This window comes from Drosophila innubila, assembly GCF_004354385.1.
Source record: "Drosophila innubila isolate TH190305 chromosome 2L unlocalized genomic scaffold, UK_Dinn_1.0 4_B_2L, whole genome shotgun sequence".
NCBI classification, from domain to species: domain Eukaryota; kingdom Metazoa; phylum Arthropoda; class Insecta; order Diptera; family Drosophilidae; genus Drosophila; species Drosophila innubila.
In genome coordinates, this window is record NW_022995372.1 from 2132126 (window position 1) to 2152964 (window position 20839).

Sequence of the window (20839 nt, forward strand, 5' to 3'; positions counted from 1 at the left end):
TTCAACATAATTTTTGCGATTGGAACTAAGTGGGAAACGTACAAGGCATTTTTCCCAGATTAAGTAATGTTGGATTAACATAATTTATACATAAGATATATATAAATTTGTCATAATTCAAAGAATAATGATTTCTGTAACAAATTGGTTATTTGTACTGAGACCTGCTATGTGAGATCTTGTATTATTTAGTAATCTTATGTGCCCATTTTTACGTCATTCATATAGTTACAGTCGCTAAAATGTTGTGAAAAAGAATTGGCATAATCTTAATAATATTTATGTACCTAAATAAAAGTTTCTGGTTTTATGCGATTGTAAATTTCAACGAGACTAATGAGTTTCGTTCCAGATCTTACGGAAGTTGTTGTGGCGAATGAATCGCTTATTTTGAGTCTAGTGGAATCTACGAGATACTCGTTCCCAGCTACAGTGAACACCCTTTTAGAGTGACTTGCGATGCAAAGACTCGGGGAGGAGGATGGACGATTATTTTGAGACGAATGGATGGAAGTGTTAACTTTTATCGCAACTGGAATGCCTACAAAAATGGATTCGGAGATATGGACGGCGAATTCTTGTTGGGCTTAGACAAAATACATGCACTGACGACAGAGAGAAGACAGGAGTTACTTGTAGTTCTCGAGGATTTTGAGGGAGATGAAAGGTTTGAGTTGTACGATGAATTTGCAATCGGCGACGAATGGAAAACACACACACACTCCGGGAGCAATGCAATACATCTTGAACTGCTGGTGATTCATTTCGAATTCATCATGGCATGAAATTTTCCACATTTGATCGTGATAATGATCTTCGGCAAGAGGGAAACTGCGCCGAATTCCGCATTGGTGAACCAATTGTGTCAAGTTATTGTCCCTAAAGTTACAATGGATACTTTAATTGGTTGTAAAGCTTCGTTTATACATTTTTATACTCACAGCAACTTGGCGGGAAAATATAAGGACAACATCTATAACAAAATCCTCACGGTTTCCATTTCCGGGTTCGGCTCACGGTACTCCCTTAAGAAGGCCGTTATGATGATACGGCCCAGAAAGTAAATACCAAGTTAAAAGCTGTTCTATCAGCCAAATTTGTTGTCTTGTCAAATAATTTAATTTCTACTCTAATATGCATAATTGTTGAGAATTTAAATAAATGCAATTGACATTCTGACTACAATTCACTCTTTCGTATCTGTAAATAGTTAAATAAAAGGAAAATTGTCTTTTGCTTAATTTTATATATCGATTCCTTTGCGCGAAATTATCGTATATGTCATTTATATGAAATTGATTTATGGTTTTAAAGTCTCTTACTATTTACCTGCTATAGTCATTAAAGTTTCCAAGATATAACAGAATAAAGTGTATAGCAGGTGTTTAGGTTTTGTGGTGTTTTCATGTTAGCCAAATTTCACGCAGGTCCCATAGAAAATTGATTTTCTACACTTATTTTTTTTTTTGGAAGTTAAACATACATCTCAACTTTGATGTCAACAAGGTCAATTCTAGAGTTCATGTTGCACAACTCTATTTGAAAATTTATAACTAGCTGACATTATAACGTATAAAAAATGTGTATAAATATTTGCATAATCTGAACAAATCGAAAAAAAAAAATTGTTATCGAATTAATATAGGGACTCTTGACAGTCGGCGGGTATGCTCTACTGAAAGCTCTTTTACTACTTTCAACAATGGGTTTCCATGTTCTACAATTACAGCTAATAATACACACGCTAAAATGAATTTAAGAGTGAAATAAAAGATTCTTAACTCAAGACTTACAATTAGAGAATGTCTTTATCTAAATTTATTACACTCTCGCTTTCCACAACTCTCTAAAGAGTTGAAGTCATTAAAAGAGTGTAATAAAAGCTATAGTCTTTCTGTCTTTACATCTAACTTTATCTCACTCTCTCGCTGTTTCTCCATCTCCATGTCTTGGAGTAGCTTCTCTACTTGCGCGCAAAGTTGGCATCCATGGCGGCGGATGTGCGTTGAATGTTGTTGAGATTGGAACGGATGCGATTGCCAATGGAGGTTTGATTATCGATGGCTTTCTTCACCTCCTTGTTGATGAACTGTTTGTCAAAGTCACGGGATTGATTCTGTGCCTCTTCCCGGGCATATTCCTCGCGATGCTTTTGCACCACCTTTGTGCGATCCGCCTCCCGCCATGTGGCATTCTCCATCATCTCACGCAGACGCGCCTCCCGCTCGCTATCACTCAGTTTCGGTTTGGATTTTGTTGTCTGAACTGAAGCTGTAGGACTTGGAGTGCGGCGTTGTCGTTTGTCCGTTCGATTTGTGTCCCTGCTGTGGCTTCTGCGACGGGATTGCTGTTGATCTCTTCGGGAACTGTGACTTCTGCTTCGCTTCTGTCTGCTGTAACTTTCTTTTCTGTTTGTCTCTCGTTCCCTTTCTCTTTCCCTCTCTCTATCCCTTCGCGTTGTTCGCTCCTCGACACTCCGGCTTCTGTCACGTCTTCCTTGGGCTCCCTTGACTTTTTCTCCCTGCTGTTGCTTCTGCCACGTCTTCCTCTGTGCTCCTTCGACTGTTTGTATCTATCTTCCACACTTCTACTCCGTCTTCTTTCATGTCTTCCTCTTCGCTCATCATCTCTCTCAACACGTCTTCCTCTGCCATTCTTTGCCTCATTCTCGCTGCTGTGCCTTCTACCTGATCTTACTTGGACTCCCCTTGATGGTTTCTCACTTCTGCTCCTCTCACGCCTTCCTCTCTGCTCCTGTTTCGCTTTCATGCGCTCATCATCGCTGCTGTTGCTTCTAGCACGTCCTCCTCTGGGCTCTTCCGGCTCCACCTGGCTACTGTCGCTATCTCCGCTGCTATCGCTGCGACGTTTAGATTTCTTGTTACTTTTGTGCTTCTTTTGGTTGGTTGCCATGTCCAGCTGCTTGGTCAGTGTGCGGTATTTGGCATCCAGCAGTTTGTCCAGCTTAAATTCGTCATTTGTACCACCTTCACCCTTCAGTTTCTTCATCTGACGTGCCAGTTTTTGATCTAAATCATCGTCGCTATCGCTGTCATCGCTATCATCATCGCTGCTTTCCTTTTTCTTCTTCTTTTTCTTGGATTTCTTGCTCTTTTTGGGCTTTTTATTAAGTTTGGCAGCTTGTTCACGTTCTGTTTTAAGTATGCGATGGATTTCCTTGAGCTTCACAGGATTCTCGAGCAATTTGCGACGTGATTCCATTTCACGTTGTTTGATGAGCATCAGCGGATCCTCCATTGTCTTCCGCTGCATATCCACCTGCTCGGTGGACTGCAGGTTGCGGTATTCCCGTATGGAGAAGGGCACACATTCATGCTCCACATGGTTTATGGACTGCTTGAGCCCGAAGGCACTCTGCTCCTGACGACGCTCCTCCGCCTCCAACTGCTCAAATGACTTGTCTATCTTCCGGCCAAGCAAATATTCCTCACGATTGATCAACTCGGCGCTGTCTGCAATAAAATTAGTTTAATTATTTTTATATATTTAACGGTCCAATTTCTAAAAATATCTTTGTATGAAAGAATGAAAACACTATAGATGTGTATAAGCAAAACTAAGCGATGATATTACGTTACAAAAATAGAATTTCTAATGCAACTTTTGTTAAATATAATTTGAAATGATGCTGGCTAATTTTCCAGGATATTGCATATTAAAATTGTGATTCTAAAATCTTTTAAATTTAAAAGTGTATGTACAATATTTGTAGATTGAAGCTAATTTAAAAGATAACATTTTTTATTAGATACTATGTTTAATGTATTTTCTTTTCGAGTAAAGTAATATATTACCTGCTATGATGTATTTTCCCCCATTTTATTAAATTTTTAAGTTATAAATAAATAAATATATAGCACAAGTCAGCTTTTAATCAAAATAATTGTTCTGTCTAGTAGATATTTTAGATTTTTCAGTAATAAACATGCAACTTTATAAATATTTACTTGTTTTCTTTAAAAAAAATAAATTAATTACAATACGCTCAAAAAAAAAAATTTATGCACACTGACAAAAATATAGAACTACTGCTCATACCAATAAATTATTTTATCTATACATTTCAAAGTACACGTACGTTTTTTAAGTAGTTTTGAAACCGCGTCGATGTGGCGTTGTCCGTCTGTATCGACAGCAAAGTTTCAGAGACTACAAATTTAGTATGTACATATATTTTATTTTCTGTTTAATTATGACGTGGTCTCTTTCGTTCCCGAAATTCGGAAAGAGAAAACAAAACAGTTCAACTGCATGTTTGACGCTATGACCCAAAAGATAAGCAGGGGCTGAAAACAACTGATATGGAACCTAATACATAAAGGAAACGGAAACATGCTACGCCAACATGGATGATAATAAGAAATTTGGTTTTCTTTGTTTTAAAAAAATTGATAAAATTCATATAATTTAAATAATTTAGAATCATAGAAAATCGCAAAAGAATCAATAGATCTCAATTTTTCTTAAAAATTTACGGAATTGCAGTTAATTTGAATTATAAAATAAAAATTATACATAATCAAATTTTTTAAGAGAAATAAATAATAAAAATTAAAAATAAGTTATATCTTAATTTATATATAACAGATATAGGTATATGTATAACAGCTGTGGCACCGAAGATAATAAATGATTCGAGTCCATTACCAACGGTTAATAAAAGTAAATTTAAAAAATCTCGTATTCCAAAATATTTCAAGATAAATGTGTTTTAACTGAGAATAATAATTATTTAAAAATAAATCTAAACTTAAATGTATAACAGTTAATCTATAACAGTAACAAGTATCGTGTTTCCGATATGTTTAAAAAATTCCATAATAAACTCGAAAGTTATGCAACAGTTTTGTACACGAGAAGAAGAAGAAACGAACACTGACGTGTGTTTTTTTAAAGCATATGTATGTATATAAGTACAGAGTGTTTCAAGGTCGGGTTTTCTCTAGAGTGCAATCGTATACAAATAATTTAACTTACTTTTGTACATCCATTCGAGCTTTGCTTCGCCGCCATTGCTGCTGGCCAAGACGCCGCTGTTTTCGCCCAAGCGTCTCAGCTGCTCGCGATCGCGTTCCTCGTTGATCTCCTTGCGTAAATCACTCAATTTGCGTTCTTCCTCTTGCTTTGCCTGCTCCGCTTTCCAGACACGTTCTTGATTCTTCATCGTGTGCGGATGCCATGATTTCTTCAAGTTCTGTCCCCCAACCCCCACAAAAGCACAAATTTTAGAACCGTTCACATTGCCGGGCAATTGTCAAGTGATTACTTACCAGATCGCCGCCACCCATGTTGGCGTGTCTGCACTATATTTTTTCGAAAATTCCAAGTGAAAATATAGAAGCGTTTGCTTCTTTGTGTTTCCCTCCTTTATGCTTATCATATGCAAGGCCAGGTATGCAGCTCGCAACTCAACTTTTGATAAATATTAAGCATACAACTTATTAAATTTTTCTCAATTAAAAAAGGCTTTTATCCTCTGTAGTAATTAGTTTGCTTTGTGCAAAAAAAAATTTCTTCATAATATGTAATTTAATTCTACTTAATACAAGTATAATAAAATAAATAAAAATTTTATTACTCGCGTGATCAGCGTACCCTGCTTGAATTATGGAACAGCTGTCAAACGTATCGATAAGTGTAAGAGGTTTAAATAAATATCGATAGTGCATAAAACATTGCCAAACGTCATCGATATATCGACTGTTGCCAACTCTGCAATTTAATAGCTAGTTTTGAAAGTTCATGGCTAGAAAAATTTTAAAATTGCTATTAGCCGGAAATTTGACTATTTTAAATATTTATTCAGCTACGCTTTTCTATCAATTTTTTTCTAAAAGCTTGAAAAAAGCACAAAAAACAAATTTAGATGCTTTCCAGCCAGAAGCAGCTATTTTTCTTATCTAAAAAGTTCAACAGCTGATATATCGCAAGTAACAGCAGTAAAAACTAGTTCATCAAATTAGAGCGATTAATTAGTCTATTTTAACACTGTACACTTTGCCGCCTTAAATTGTGAACTGTAATGGCTAGAATTCAAATTGATTTTTAACAGCTTGAGATAAATAATTCTATGACATAACTGCGTATGTGTAAAATTTATTTTTGTATATTGTAATAAAAATTATCAGTTAAAAGCGAAGAAAGAAAAGATGCTACTTTTGGAGCAAAGACTGTGCAATGCAGTTGAATCCATTGTGAATCAAAATAAATTCATTGCAAATGGCTGTAAGCTTCAAGTACTGCGAACTTTTACCGATAAGCCGGAATGTAAGGCCGAGGGGAAACTGCCAAGGAAGTTGAGCCTGAAGAATGTTAATGTATCCGGGAAGCGTGTCTTTATGCGGGTCGACTTCAATGTGCCCATGAAGGATGGCAAAATAACGAACAATCAACGGATTCTGGCCGCGTTGCCAACCATTCATCATGTGCTGGAGCAGAATTGTAGATCTGTGGTTTGTTGAGAGAGAGGGTACTATATTTATGTCATGGAATGTGTAACAGACTCCATTAATTATACAAACTCTTGATAAGTAGGAAGAGCTGAGTCGATTTAACCAGATACCTCTAAAAAATAACATATACAGCCTGTCCACATTTTTCTGGTATCGGACTTCTGTATCACATATAGCTCTCATCGGACTTAAGGATCGTATATACACTTTTAGCTTGAAAAACTTTTTTGTTTTTTTGAGATACCTCAACCAAAATTACATATTACCCATTTGGTGTTGCACTCTTCAAGCACACTAAATATGCTTAAAATCCGATTACTATACCATACAGCTGCCATAGGAAAGATCGTTCGATATTTGTCCTTTTTGTTTCTTGAGATATCTTAGTTGAAAACTTACCCATTGTGGAATTAATAATACTATAGAACCCGATTAAATTTTGCTGAATTTGGACTAACATATTATATCGATGTCATTAAAAGATAAGATCAACTTTTAGTATGAAAACTTTGTTTTTCTTGAGATATCCTTACTAAACTCTGAAGTTATTCGCTAAATAATATTATATGGCTTCTAAATCCTCTATAGTTTTTAGGCTTAAATTGATTAATATGTTACTCCTTGATCTCAGGTACTCGCTTCGCACTTGGGGCGTCCAGATGGTAAGAAGAACAAGGAATTCTCATTGTTACCTGTGGCAAGGGAGCTGGAAAAGGTGCTGGAGTGGCCAGTCTGCTTTATAGACGACTGTGTTGGAGAACTTGCAGTGGAAGCTGCCGAGAATCCACCTAAGGGAGCCGTTATGCTGCTGGAGAATCTTCGTTTTTATCCAGAGGAAACGGGCAGCTTCAAGGATGAGAAGGGAAACAAGGTTAAAGCTGATCCGGAAAAGATTAAAGACTACCGTTGCAAGCTATCCAAATTGGGAGACATCTATGTCAATGATGCCTTTGGGACAGCTCATCGTGCCCACAGCTCTATGATGGGCGAGGGATACGAAGTCCGTGCTGCTGGCTTTCTGCTGGACAAGGAATTGGAATACTTTGCCAAGGCGCTGGACAACCCAAAGAAACCATTTCTGGCTATATTAGGTGGCGCCAAGATTGCGGACAAGATACCGCTGATAAACAATTTGTTGAACAAGGTCGATCAGATGATTGTGGCTGGTGGCATGGCCTTCACATTCCTCAAGATCATCAACAGCATGGAGATTGGCAAATCATTGTACGATGAGAAGGGCGCCAAATTAATCAACGATCTCATGAACAAGGCCAAGGAGAAAAATGTCCAAATAATGTTACCCATTGACTTTAAATGCGCCCAAAAGATCGACAAAGATCCCGGCGAGATCAAGATGGCTGATATAAAGCAAGGCATACCCAAGGATTTTATGGGTCTCGATATTGGTGCGAAAACCATTGAAGAATACAACGCAGCCATTGTAAAGGCCAAGACTATCGTGTGGAATGGACCACCCGGTCTCTTTGAGAATGAGAAATTCGCTGATGGCACCAAGGCCATGCTGGAGGCTATTATTTGTGCCACAAGCCGAGGCGCCACCACAATTGTGGGCGGTGGAGATACGGCTACTGCTTGTAAGAATTTCGGAGGCACTGATCAAGTCTCCCATGTCTCCACTGGCGGTGGCGCTGCTTTGGAGTTACTCGAGGGCAAAAATCTACCCGGAGTCGCCGCCTTGTCAGATGCCAAGTGATAAATTACTGAATCATCAATTAAAATTTTATTCGGTTGGTACTTTTATATTTACACGTTTGTAATAATATTCACAGAAAAAGAAATGTACGTGTATGTATATACAATAAAAAGTACTAGACATTGTTCAATATAAATTAAAAATTGTTAAAGTTTTGCACAAAATTGTAAAAAATCTAGAAAAAACATAAAATTCAAAAAATGCAATAAAGTAATAATATTGTAAGCCATGGAAATTAATTTAAAAAAATTCTGTAAGATCACTTTCTGTACTGTTTTTCTATACTGAATATATTCAGCTTGTCAAGTCGAGTTTTCTTTACATTTGATGGTGAAAATATTTTTGGCTAAAATGATTTTGGAACTTGAATCGCAGTCAATTTTGGGAGCCACGCCTTTTTCTCTCTATTAAGCCCAACTTTGTTTTTGTCAAAAATTAAAGATTTGTTCTAAATTATGGGTACAGGATTTAAAAGTTTGCGGAGTATTCCAATTTCAATTATCCTGTAAAATATTCAGTTCATTTAAACACTTTTTTTTATAGAATTTTATTTTATTTTAAAAGTTTCAAGTAGTCGAAAGCATTCTTTTCAAGACCAGTTCTTCCATATTTCTTGACTTTATCCCGCTTTGTCAAATTGCTCAAGAAATGTTGGAATGGGTCTTGATTTTTTTTCTCTTTTGACTACATATACAATATAATAATAATAATAATAATAATAAAAATAATGCTCATTTTGGAATAACTTGCGGATTACACTTGGTGATTACGTTCAGACTTTGTGAAAGCTTTAAATCTTTTCTTTTACATTTATAGGATCAAACAAGTGGGTTTTACGATCAGCGTTGCCAGAATTATAACAGTTAAAAAAAAGTGATGTGAAAACATAAATAAGGGGTAATTAAAGCAAAAAACGGTTGATATAAAAAGAAATAGTAAAAAAACTTTGTAAGCTTTAATTCACATTAAAATTAATGAAATTCTGTTGGTTAAAGTGTTTTCCATTGATGTAAGAAACTGTGAAGACTCGGAATATCGAATAAGATTTTTTTATGCTAAACGTTTTTTGTTTAAGTTTGTTTAGGAAAATTGTTTTTTTGCCAACTATTTTCTATGTTTTCGTATTTTAACTGTTAAAATTCTGACAGCACTGTTTGTGATCTTAAAAGTGTGAGAAGCATGACAAAGTCTGATTAGTTGATTTTATAGAGAATAACGTTAACAAATGTGGCCTTAGTCGAAGCTTATGAGCTCCGCAGTGGCGGGTTCGGCGGCTTTGGAGGCAGCCGGAATTGGTTCGGGTTCGTTTTGTGGTGGTGCAGGAGCAGCTGCCACCGCTTGAACGGTAGCGTCTACAGCTGATGGTGCTGATACAGTTACTGGTGGTTGCTGCTGAGTTGGTGCAACGGCTTGAGGAATTGGTAGTTGTTGTTGTTGTTGTGGTGGTGGTGGAGGAACCTGTTGTGTTGGAGCCGTTTGCGGTGGTGCAACCTGGACATTGGATAGCGGTGGATGCGATTGCACCACATGCTGTTGCTGCAGCATAGCATGGGCCAAATGTGGTGGTGGTGCTTGTGGCTGCTGTAGAGGCTGAGTTGGTGGTTGCTGCAGCTGTGGCTGCTGTTGTTGTTGTTGTTGTGGCTGTGGCAGCTGCGACATCATGGCCTGGTTTGGATTGGGATACGGATTATCGGGCAGCGGTGGCTGCCTCATGTACATGCCAGGTGGTGCAAACTGACCAGCAGCTGGAGCTGAAATTGGAGCTGGTGGATAACCATATGGACTATACACAAGCGATGGCGAACCAAGTGGTCCAACCGCTGTAGTTGGCATATAGGGAAACGGCGCTGTCTGTCCCATCAAATACTGTGCCTTTTGCTGCTCCTGGCGTAGCTGCATTTCACGCTCCTGCTCCTGGATGCGCTGCAGGGCGAGCTGTCGCTGATATTGCAAATATTCTTGCTTCTTCTTGCGCATTATCTCCAGCTTTTGGGCCATTTGCAGCTGACGTTGACGCTCCTGTTCCTCGGCAATGCGACGCAACTTCTCCACATGCTCCTGACGCAACACATCGAGCGCAGCGCGCGAATCCTTAATCTGCGCCAGCTTATCCTGCAGTTGCTCATACCACATGCGTTTGTCGTCCATCTCCTTGATGTAGCTGAGTTGTTGCGAGTGCAACGAGGTGAGTGTCATGAATAAGGTTTGCACGGAGGAATCATTGGAAATGCTGCGACCACGACTCGAATTCGATTTCATGCGATTGACAAAGATCTCCACCTGGGTGCGCATATTGGCGGCAAACTCAGCAATTTGCAATTCATCTGCCGTTTTTGGTGCTGTCAGTGTTGACAGCAGTTGTTGTTGCGGTGGTTGTTGTTGTTGCTGCAGCAGTTGTTGCTGTTGTTGGGGTTGTGGTGTTGGTGGCATGGGACTGGGTGCCGATGGACTGGCCATGGATGAGGATTCGCTTATCTTGCGCTGCTCCCAATAGCTGCGATTCAAATACTTGGCCAGCTCGGGATTGCTTTCCTCCTGCTGCTGTTGCAGTTGTTGTTGCTGTTGTTGTTGTTGCACTGCCAACTGCGGTTGTGTTGCCTCCGGACTGGGGGAATGTTGTTGCATGCGATATGTGATCGGTTGCTTCTTCAGCTCCGCCTCCGATTGACTTAAAGCCAGCGCCAGATTCAGTTCCTCCTCCTCCTTCAACTCTTGTTCGCTTTTGCGCGCCGGCGTCTTCTCGTAGAAGCACAGGGGAAATGGATTTAGTTTATTAATGATTAATTAAGCCAAGGATCGCAAGTAACAGTTATTTAGGACAATTTAATTCACTTTAAACTCAAATTAACCGACAACAAATTATTCAAATTTTCTTAAAAATAAGTTAGAAAATTTAATTATAATTAAATTTGTATACTTTATCCCTTGATGCTTTTTCGAAAACTTCAAACTGAAATAACTTGGTTAGATATTAACGGCTTTCCTTGGGGAATATCTATTTAATCAATTGGTTTTAAAATTTTGATTCAGCATATAATTTTTTTCCATACTTGTCTTTTGACGCTTTTTTTCCTAAAATATCTGAACTTCATGGAAGACTTTGTTATATAAAAGTTAATACTCGATTGCTGTTGATTATTTAGAATTGCTATCCTGCCACAAAAAAACATAAAAAACCAACAATAAATCATATTTTTGGAGTTTTAAATATAAATCCTAAATAATTATTTTTGGGCTAAACCTGTGCTAAATTGTGTTTTGTTCTATTTCAAATTAAATTTCCATAAATAAGTGTTATTTACGAGCCATAATGACAACCAACCTGCACCTGTTGGGATAGCGAGCTATTCAGATATTCAGCCGGAAGATCAGAGTCGCCAACTCGCGTGGTCGCCTTGGCTCCTCCCGCTCCTCCAGCTGGACGCTGCAGTGCCATGAAGCAGCCGTCGCACACTCGCACATCCTTCTCGATGCCGTACTTGGGCAGAGGACACTGTTTGGCGGTGCATTGGCCACAAAACACCTGGCCACAATTGCGGCAATGATGCTTGCGATTGGTGAACGTGAACTCCACGCGACAGCGATGACACACCTTTCCATCTGCCCAATTGGGCGCTGTGTCCGCCGTGAACATCGCATCCGCCTCCTTCAACTCCGGAAACGTGTGTCCCTTGGCCTTCAGTATGGTCATCGTGTCCTGGAAATTATAAGAATATTTTCAAATCAAGTAATTTGAATCTGTGTATTATTACAGGAATTAACCCCGTAACCGGTATCGGAACCGTTAACCGAAACCAACCGTTTCATTTTTAGTATCGGAACTGAAGGCGTAACCGATATTAATTCTCTTTCAAGAACCGTGGCTAAAGTTGCTAGTTAAAAAAGTTGATCAACTTTACACTGTCATAATTTTGTCAAAACTGAATCGATTATCAATCAGAATGTCATTTTGATCATGGTTTGGCCACTAAATTCATTCTGTATACAAATTTTGTTAATTTAGAAAATTTTATTGTTTTTCGACTATCAGAGCCATGATCCACGTAAATGGTAAGGGTACCCCCTTTGAAATTTTTAAAATTCAAAATTTTAAATTTGAAATTTTTACTTTTAATCAACTCTTTATATCGTAATTAGTAGTAAGCAACACTTTAAACTTGATTCTGAAACCTTTCATTTTCTTGTACAAAATCATGTCAAAATTTTGACTTGTAAAGTTGCTAAGTCAGAGGCTTGATTAACTTCGAACTGTCATAACATTTTTAAAACTTAACCGATTTTCAAGCGGAATGTCATTTTGATCTTGGTATGGCTTTTGCATTTGAATTTAGTTTATTTAGAAAATCTTATATTTTTCGATCATAGCCATGGCTGGGTAAGGGTGTGGTAAAAAAAAGCCGGCTCACCTTGATGGCCTGATATTTGTCCGATGAGCGGAATGCATAGGCCCAGGTCTGGACAAGCTCCAGCATCTTCTGGCGCACATTCTCATGGGGCGTTAGCTCCAGGAAACTGCTGAACATCTCGCAGTTCTCCTTGGTGAAAACCTCCTCGTGCACGGGAGCACCGCAATTCTTGACAATGCTCTCGAGGACGAGCAGGGAATAGCATGCCGAGTGCGGATTGGGTGAGTTCATTTTCTTTTTAATTGCAGCAAACGCGTTTTTTGGTCTAAAAATTGCGAATTTTATATTTCATGAATTTTGCAATTGTTGTTGGATGAGCTTACGTGACATCTTTTTGATTGATTTCATCGCAGATCAGGAGAATCGAGGGCCAATCTGGTTCCAGGCGCAAATGGCTCGTGGCATTCTCTGCAAATTGCAGACAAAAACAATGAAATATAATCTTTGTATTTTGCACATTTCAATTGCGCTTCAAGTTCATTCGCCTTTTTTTGTTACACTTGGATTTTTTTTGTCGTACTTGATGAGTCACTTTTGTTGCACTTTGTGCCAATTTAAGTGATATTTTAAATGCGTCACTTACCCAGATTTCTATCAAAACTAGAGCGAAACATTTTCTATCTATTATACCCCTGCTGTTTGCTCCCAATTTCTGCTTAATTAACGCTTGAATAATTTTTATTTATGAATTCCTTTTGTTCACAGTAGAGTTGTATTGTTTCGTTCTGGAAAAGTTCAAATGAACGGTTCATTAAAAGAAACGTTCATTTTCAGTTGGTCAGTTTATAATAATTAATATTTTTTTATGATTATTAATATTAATTATTTAAAGTTAAAATTTTTAAATCTTACTTTTGTATTTTTTATTGTTTACAATTCAAATAATAATATACACTTCATGAACTTGAACTTGAATTCCAGAAAAAATGAACGAAAGTTAACAATCTGGCAGCCTTTCATTTACAAAATTAAATTCGATTGAACTGAATGAACGAGCTATGTTCCTAAATATATCTCATGTAGTTCACTTGTTTTATTCGCCGTAGTAAAATATACCAGTGTGCTACATAAAACAAAATCACATTAATATTAAAATAATAATCAAATACGCCACAGCAAATTCAAATAAATAAAAATATCACAATCGGATGAATATGAATAAGTCTGAAATACTCATAGATTTTGAATAGCGTTATTTGGGCCAAAATCATCATGATGTTATATCCAAAATTACTGTTTTCCATGCCAAATTGACGCAGCACTGTTATGGCATTTCTATAATAACAAATGGAATTGTTTTTAATTTACGTTTAATATTTTTTTTAATATGGAAACTTACTTGAAATGACAGTAGAACTCGGGAGATGGGCAGACCAACTTCTCACGTTGGTTTCCATACAATGAGATTACCATATTCTCCAGAGCATATCTTAAAGGAGAAAGGGCGGCAACAAATCGCAAGGCAGATGGTATGTGGGTCAATAGGATGAGGAAACCCGAAAACATTAGCATAAAGCACGTAGAAACGGCGCCAACAAAGGTTCCATTCTAAAAAAAATTAAGAAATATAACAAAGTATAATGAAAGTTAAACTTAAAGTCTTTAACTTACAACTGGGTTCAGAATAGTTCCCAAAAAACTCCCAAACCATCCGCACATATTGTTACCACAACTGCAGTCAGCAGATATTTTACAAAACGATCCATTTCCACCGGCTGATCTGTCATCAGATATCCAATAGTTATATAGACCGTTGAGAAAATTATCTGGAAATACAGGAATGGTTTAAAAAATAAGTGGGCTAGAAGCAGGATTCGAATTCAGGCTTGTTTTTAACTTTATATTTTGTTTCCTGAAAAAAAAATTTAACTTTGTTTATGACAATGTGTAATCATTTATTTACGACTGGTGAGCGATAAAAGTGTGTTAATTAATTTGCTAATTAAGATATTTAAAAACATGAGTCTGAAACCAAATTAAAATAATGAAAATTTTCATACAACATTTTTTCAATATTTTTATCTCCATTAAAATTACATTCTTTCGATTTGCTAAAAGGTTTTTAGTTTAATTTTTCGTTTATCAGATTTAATTGATTTTCTTTTTATATATTGTTTTTTGTACATTTTTTGTAGAACAGATTTTAAAAATTGAAGAAACTTATGCATATAATTATATAATTTTAAATTAGAATAAATTTTTGTAAATATTATTTACCCACTACTTAAATTATTTATTGCCTTATCTGCAATCTGTACTCTTCTCTATCTCTACTCTTATATATGTCCACAGTCGTATAGTTTTATCAGTAGTATACTCACATGAACTGGTGTAGATGTTATCATCGTAGCCACATAGTAGGTTTTCAGTTTGTACCAATTGTTAAACGTTTCCTTTTTGATTATCTCAATTTCCAATGGATCTGCAATTAATCATCTGAAGTTTAGTAAAAGGAATTGATATTTAAAAACAGATCTAATTGTCTTACAGCGTAATATTCCCGGCATTATGGTCGTATACCAGAGATAAACACAGTGTATCATAATCATGCCCACATTGGATATTTGCTTGGTTGCATTGATGCCCGAATCACCAAAGAACAGTCCGATCATAATGGCGCTGAGAATGTGCATGGCCAGTTTCAAATAGGTTAAAGTCTAAGAAAACAAAGAAGATAATTATATATTTTAAATTTAAAATAAAATTTCATAGACACATACAATTTTGTTCTTTAAATAAATAAAATTAATGAAATAATAATTCAAATAAAGTTTTATGACAAAATTTCAATATATGACTATTAAATAAAATGTTTAATTTAATTAATGTATCATAATAGTTTGTTTTTTACTAAAAAAATAAAAGTTTTAAATTAAGGCTAAGTAATGCTAATAAGTTGGTATCGTATGGTAACTCTTATTTGCGATGCCTGCTTAAATGCGTATGTTTATTGTTATTGTGGCTATATTATCTCACCCAATCTCTGAAGAACTGCAGATGACAACGTCCAATTAGCAGCCAGAGTCGCATCCATTCAGGCGGCGGATAAGTGTGCTTAATGAGCTCCTTTGCTGATTCCACCTTTTGCAGTTGCATTTTGGGTTGGCCAGTGGTTGGTTGTCCTTGGGTCTGGGATTCATTGAACTTGGCCACTTGGGCATCAGTTGGTGGTTCCGTTTCATCCTGCATCAGTTGCTGATCGTATCTCCAGCGTGCGTCCTTGGCACCCTCCATTAAGGCCTCCGTATGATCCTCAAAGTCACCGTTCACGCATTCCAGCACTGTTGAAGTGTGACATGACATTAGTTAAAAGCACAGATACAACTTTTTGAAAATAAGTATTATAGAATCAAAGTTATTTGTTATTGAATAAGATTTTTTTAATATAAATAAATATTTGTTAAGCATTTAATAAATTTTATCTGGATAGTCTAAATTTATTTTCAATTCTTTTTTAAACAAATTCATTTAAACTCTTTATTTTAAATTTTAATAAAAAACTACAAAGCAGTTAATACATTCAAATTTTGTTTAGTAATTTTCTTGATATTTTAATATTTTCTTATTCAAAACAGATAATATTAATTAAACTGGATATAATTCCTTTTTTGAAAAACATGTACCCACAGGTTCTAATTTTACAACTGAGTCAGTCAAATTATAGTTACAAAAAAAAAAAAGAATTTTAATTATTACGAGTATTTTATATGTTTTTTATAAAGATAAATAAGAGGAGTTCAAAATTGATAAAAAAATTTATCCTGTTTCAGAAAACGCGCAACAAAAAAAATACATATCTTGGATTTATTCGGGGGGTTTTTCTTTACTTACAGAAATCCGCTGGATTGTGATACGCGGGACACTCGAGTCCGATCGTTTTCAGGAACATCACTGTATTTTGGGGCGTGCCCTGATAGGTGCATTGACCCGAACTTAGCACGTAGATCAGGTTGAACAGATTGTATATATTTGTTGATGGCTGATGGATTGTGCACACAATGGTTCGACCCTCGTTTGCCAGAGAACGCAACAGTTGTATGGTATCAAAGGAGGATGAACTGTCCAGACCACTATAAATGATTTCAATTTCAAGGTTAAATTGACTCAGCAACTGGTTCTTGACTGGGATTCATCTCTTTATGGCTTACACGTATTTAGTGCGACTTACGTTGTGGGCTCGTCTAAAAATAGCACAGCTGGATTGTCTATCAGCTCTAGGGCAATGGATAGACGCTTCTTCTGACCGCCACTCAGTTTGGAGCATCTCGTATGTTTTGCTGCGGTTAGCCTCAATGTGCTTAACAGATGATCAATCTGCAAAGATCGTTGGAAAAGTTAGAAGAGTAGTTGAAAGCTGAAAACTTATACAATTAAATACATAATACTTTAAAGTTAATCAGCTTAAATATTCTTAAAAAAATAAAATCTTAATAGTTTAGCATAGTTTTTACAGACTATTTAATCTATAAAGGAAATTTAGCTTATTGAATAAAGCTTCCAATTATATCTCAAAAATAATATTTTTTAGCTGGTTTTTTAAATAATTAATTTTTACTTTTGGAATAGGTCTAATACTTCTTTAAAGAAACCTAATATTTATAGATTGATTAATTATTGCAAAAGTTTTTGAAAGCTTCTGAAAGCTACAAATGTATTTTAAATGATTAGTTTTTAAAAAATTTTAAAGGCTGTTAAAAGCCCTCAAGGCTTCTGGAAGCTTTCTAGGAATTTATTTAAAATGATTAATCTGCCAAAGATAGAATATCTTAATAGATTGACCAATTAAAGCTGCTACGTTTATATAAGCTCTCAAAGCTTCTAAGAGCTTTCATAGAATTTATTTAATATTATTAATCGTCTTAAGCTCTTTAAAGCTTTAAAGCATATAAAGTTTTGTAGCTCTTTTAAGCGTTCTGAAGTTGATTAAACTGCTGATAGCTGGCAAAGCCTTTGAAAGCTGTTACTCCTTAATTCTCCAATTTGTTAAAAGCTTTCGTCTTACCAAAATTCGTTTTTCCTTCATGTTGACACACTTGTTGGATATTTTAAGGGTCGCTGCCAGCAGCATTGTTTCCTCCACGGTAAAAAATGGATAGAAATGATCATCCTGCATGATATAACCGCACAATTTGCGTGCCTTGCCAATTTCTATGGTACCCGTAACGCCGGTTTTGGTAAGGCCGGTTAGAATGTTCATAAGACTAGATTTGCCGGCACCCGATGGGCCCATAATGGCCGTCAGTTCCCCCGACTTGAATGTGCCCGTAATGCCCTTGAGCACCGACTTCTTTTCTGCAATGATAAATTTCAAAAAACAATGAAAAAAATTTCAAGAATTTTGTATAGCTCGAAAAAATGTTTTGTGGGTTAATGAGATACAATTGGAGGGTGAGATACTGGCATTAATTATGCGTGAACTTGTGACTTGATTACCAACCTTTTTGCTTGGCCACATTAACCTGATAGACGAGATCTTCAAAGTGTATATCGATGCCATAAACGTTCTTTAATAATTTGCTACTATCCATTTTTATATTCTTGTTTTTTTTTTATATAAAATTTTAAGCTTTGTTCACTGCAAATTATTTGTTTACACTTTGCATCTGTTGTTGTTAATTCAAAGTTGTTCTATTTAATAGTTGTTTAGTTTTCAGTTCGTTTTGCAATTGTTGCTTAAGATTTTTAATACATTTTTTGTTGATCGTTTGGGTTACTGCAAAAAGATTGTTTAGTTAAGGTTTTTTGATGTCTCTTGCACAATATTGTTGCGTTGCAATTAGTTATTGCTGTGGCTCATTCAAGGCAAACATTTACATAAATGTTTAATTACAAGAAACCAAAATGTAAAGGGAAATTAAAATTATGTTGCCTGTAATTGGAGCGCAAACTTTGTGCCAAGATCTTGAACTGCTGAACCATTGCACAAACCACTCAGCCACTCAACCACTGAACCACTCAGACACACAACCACTCAAACACTGAGCCACTGAGCCACTGAGTCGCATATGCGCAACAGCTGTTAACTGCGGAAGAAGCAACAATTCAATGAAGCCAACTGCGACGCTGACAGCGACGTTGACAGCGACGTTGACGGCGACTGCGCGACTGAGCATTCAAAAAAAGAAGAAGAACAGCAAAAGCAAATTCCAATAAATTAAATAACAACAATGACAATAGGGCATATCAATTTGATTTTGGCAATGCAAAACGCGTCGTCCAAAAAGTCAACAATCGAGCAACGTTCAACAAATGAATAAAAAACAAAAAATATAAATCGGATTTTTTTTCAAGTTTAAACCCGGGTCGTAGACATTTTTAGGCGAAAAGAACAACTAGCCATTAAGCTTGTGAGTCAACAAATCATCAACAACAACAAGCATAACGAATCGTAAAAAAATAATTATAAAAAATAAAAAATATTAAGAAGTGGCCCATAGAAAGAGCAAAAACAGCAAACGACCTTCCCAAATGAGGCTCAAAAAAAAAAAAGAGAAGAGATATGCTTATTCCTCTGATATTTTATGAATTCTGTAAATAACATGATCAAACAAATTTCAAGCGTAAATCAAGATAAGTGTATTTAGTAGCTGAAACAACACCGCGATGTGTATACGTTACTTTTCAAAATGATTCTATTGCATTTCTTAAAAGCTTCGCTTTTATTATAATTGCTTTTGTTAATTAAACTTTATTTGCTTATAATCTTTCTTTAACAAAATTAAACTTTGACAAGCAATTTGCTTTCAAGTTTACTTTCGTACTTTAATAACTTTGAACTAGTTTATTTTTAAAAATAATGCGTTGTTTCTTTATTTTATTGGACTTATTCATCCTAACGCTACAAATACATATGTATATACTTATTTTTACTGCGCAGGTCACAAGTTATTTCTAAAATTGCAATTCAGAAAGTGCAAATCAAGCTTACGATCTTCTTTATCATGAAAATAAAAAGTTGTATGTAAAAACTTAAGTTTTGTATGCCAAAATTCTTTGAATTTTAAGTACATGTTTATTTTCCTAATTTCTCTATATCTAACTACTCTATTCTATTTTGAAATTTAAATTACATTGTTTTGTTTTTTTTAGAATATGTGATACATATTTCTCAATACATTTCTATAATGGAAATTTTTTTTTAATTCTAATTGGCAAAAGCTGGTATCAGAAAGTAGCTTGTTTATTTAGCGCACATGTTAATAGGATAACCTGTAGTCAAGTAAACTTGCTTAGAGTATTCTGGTTTTGATCGAAACAATTGAAACAAAAGTATAATAAATTGTATTATATATATTGTGGGTAAGCCACTCGTAAATTTCTAAGAATATATATGTATAAGTCTTTGAAATCAAAAGCCACCATCAATTTTATAGAAATGCTTTCTTAATAAAAATAAAATATAGTTGCCAAGTTTCTGAAATAGCTAAGCAACTTCAACTAAGTGATTTGCTGAGTTAATCAAAATTTGCTGCATAGAAGAGAAAGATAATATTAAAGATGATGAAGAATTGTGTGGCAAAGAGCGTAGATCAGATAAAAGCAAAGACTGAAACTGAGCAAAAAAAAGAAAAAATAATGACATTTGTTTGATTGTCAAACAGAAATCAAATAGCACAAATTGCGAAATTCAAAATAACAACAACTGAAAATGGTCAAAAAGAACCGTCAAGTCAAGTGCGTTGTTTTCGTCGTCGCGGTTGTTGCAACCAACAAGTGGCAGGGGCAAGTGGCAGCAACACCTGTTAAAGTATCGCTTAATTGTCGACGGTTCGGCGACCGTCGAAGTTAAAAACGCGAAAAGTGAATCTGAAGTAGACCTGCTTCTCCTCTTCCCCTGCACCTCTCCCCCTTACACTCCCCTTCCTCTTCCCCTCTCTTCAAGTAGTTATTAGCATTTTCTTGTTTTAGCTCTTGGCTTTTTGCATTTGTCTTATATTCTGTTTTCTCAGTTTCATTACAACGTTTGTCTCAGTTTGCGCAATGAAATTCCTTGCTTTTGAATGGCAGCTTCAGACTAACTTTAGAATTATTTTTTGTATTACTACGTGACCATTGAATTAATGGCTTTAGAGATTATTATGAATATTATAACGCGTATTCTTGAGTCTTATGAAAAGCCTCTCAAAAGCTGTCAACAGCATTGATGGATACAATAAGTGCATACATAAATACCCACAGAAAAATGATCAGAAAGTTTTTAAATTTACACTTGGACTTAACGTTTTTGAATTGACCTCAAATATGAA

At 35.8% G+C, this 20839-nt stretch overlaps 4 protein-coding genes across 5 annotated transcripts; 1 reads left to right on the plus strand and 3 right to left on the minus strand.

The window, feature by feature from the left end:
• Positions 1-544: 544 nt before the first annotated feature.
• On the minus strand, positions 545-5433 carry LOC117782136 (pre-mRNA-splicing factor CWC25 homolog). Its single transcript, XM_034619109.1, has 4 exons — positions 5292-5433; positions 4999-5215; positions 2724-3473; positions 545-2556 (listed from the first exon to the last, which is right to left on the minus strand). Exons 1-4 carry the CDS (start codon positions 5307-5309, stop codon positions 1964-1966), a joined length of 1578 nt encoding a protein of 525 aa, XP_034475000.1. The 5' UTR covers positions 5310-5433; the 3' UTR covers positions 545-1963.
• A 571-nt stretch (positions 5434-6004) lies between these two features.
• LOC117780233 (phosphoglycerate kinase) lies at positions 6005-8234 on the plus strand. The gene is made up of 2 exons (XM_034616676.1): positions 6005-6473; positions 7105-8234. Exons 1-2 carry the CDS (start codon positions 6171-6173, stop codon positions 8185-8187), a joined length of 1386 nt encoding a protein of 461 aa, XP_034472567.1. The 5' UTR covers positions 6005-6170; the 3' UTR covers positions 8188-8234.
• A 631-nt stretch (positions 8235-8865) lies between these two features.
• On the minus strand, positions 8866-13332 carry LOC117781178 (hepatocyte growth factor-regulated tyrosine kinase substrate). Of its 2 annotated transcripts, none has more exons than XM_034617924.1 (5): positions 13177-13332; positions 12917-13001; positions 12594-12858; positions 11516-11884; positions 8866-10923 (listed from the first exon to the last, which is right to left on the minus strand). In XM_034617924.1, the coding sequence occupies exons 1-5, from the start codon at positions 13205-13207 to the stop codon at positions 9421-9423; spliced, it is 2253 nt and encodes a 750-aa protein (XP_034473815.1). In that variant the 5' UTR covers positions 13208-13332; the 3' UTR covers positions 8866-9420. The 2 variants fall into 2 exon arrangements, with proteins under 2 accessions (XP_034473815.1, XP_034473812.1); XM_034617921.1 differs by having other exon boundaries at positions 11510-11884.
• A 669-nt stretch (positions 13333-14001) lies between these two features.
• Positions 14002-18196, minus strand: LOC117781564 (ATP-binding cassette sub-family G member 1). Its single transcript, XM_034618335.1, has 9 exons — positions 18031-18196; positions 17596-17885; positions 16762-16907; positions 16425-16663; positions 15570-15874; positions 15082-15250; positions 14915-15015; positions 14205-14359; positions 14002-14141 (listed from the first exon to the last, which is right to left on the minus strand). The coding sequence occupies exons 1-8, from the start codon at positions 18119-18121 to the stop codon at positions 14213-14215; spliced, it is 1488 nt and encodes a 495-aa protein (XP_034474226.1). The 5' UTR covers positions 18122-18196; the 3' UTR covers positions 14002-14141; positions 14205-14212.
• Between the last annotated feature and the right edge of the window lie 2643 nt (positions 18197-20839).

Coding starts and splice junctions, on each gene's coding strand:
- LOC117781178 (XM_034617921.1), bottom strand. CDS start 13,207: ATGTTTCGCTCTAGTTTTGATAGAAATCTGG. Junction 12,859..12,916: donor ATCAATCAAAAAGATGTCAC/GTAAGCTCATCC, acceptor CGCAATTTTTAG/ACCAAAAAACGCGTTTGCTG. Junction 11,885..12,593: donor ACAAATATCAGGCCATCAAG/GTGAGCCGGCTT, acceptor TATAATTTCCAG/GACACGATGACCATACTGAA.
- LOC117781564 (XM_034618335.1), bottom strand. CDS start 18,121: ATGGATAGTAGCAAATTATTAAAGAACGTTTATGGCATCGATATACAC. Junction 16,908..17,595: donor TGAAGGAAAAACGAATTTTG/GTAAGACGAAAG, acceptor CGATCTTTGCAG/ATTGATCATCTGTTAAGCAC. Junction 15,875..16,424: donor TCACAATCCAGCGGATTTCT/GTAAGTAAAGAA, acceptor ACACTTCAACAG/TGCTGGAATGCGTGAACGGT.
- LOC117780233 (XM_034616676.1), top strand. CDS start 6,171: ATGCTACTTTTGGAGCAAAGACTGTGCAATGCAGTTGAATCCATTGTG. Junction 6,474..7,104: donor AGCAGAATTGTAGATCTGTG/GTTTGTTGAGAG, acceptor CCTTGATCTCAG/GTACTCGCTTCGCACTTGGG.
- LOC117782136 (XM_034619109.1), bottom strand. Junction 3,474..4,998: donor GCTCGAATGGATGTACAAAA/GTAAGTTAAATT, acceptor ATTTTATTGCAG/ACAGCGCCGAGTTGATCAAT. Junction 2,557..2,723: donor AAGGCGTGAGAGGAGCAGAA/GTGAGAAACCAT, acceptor AAACAGTCGAAG/GAGCACAGAGGAAGACGTGG.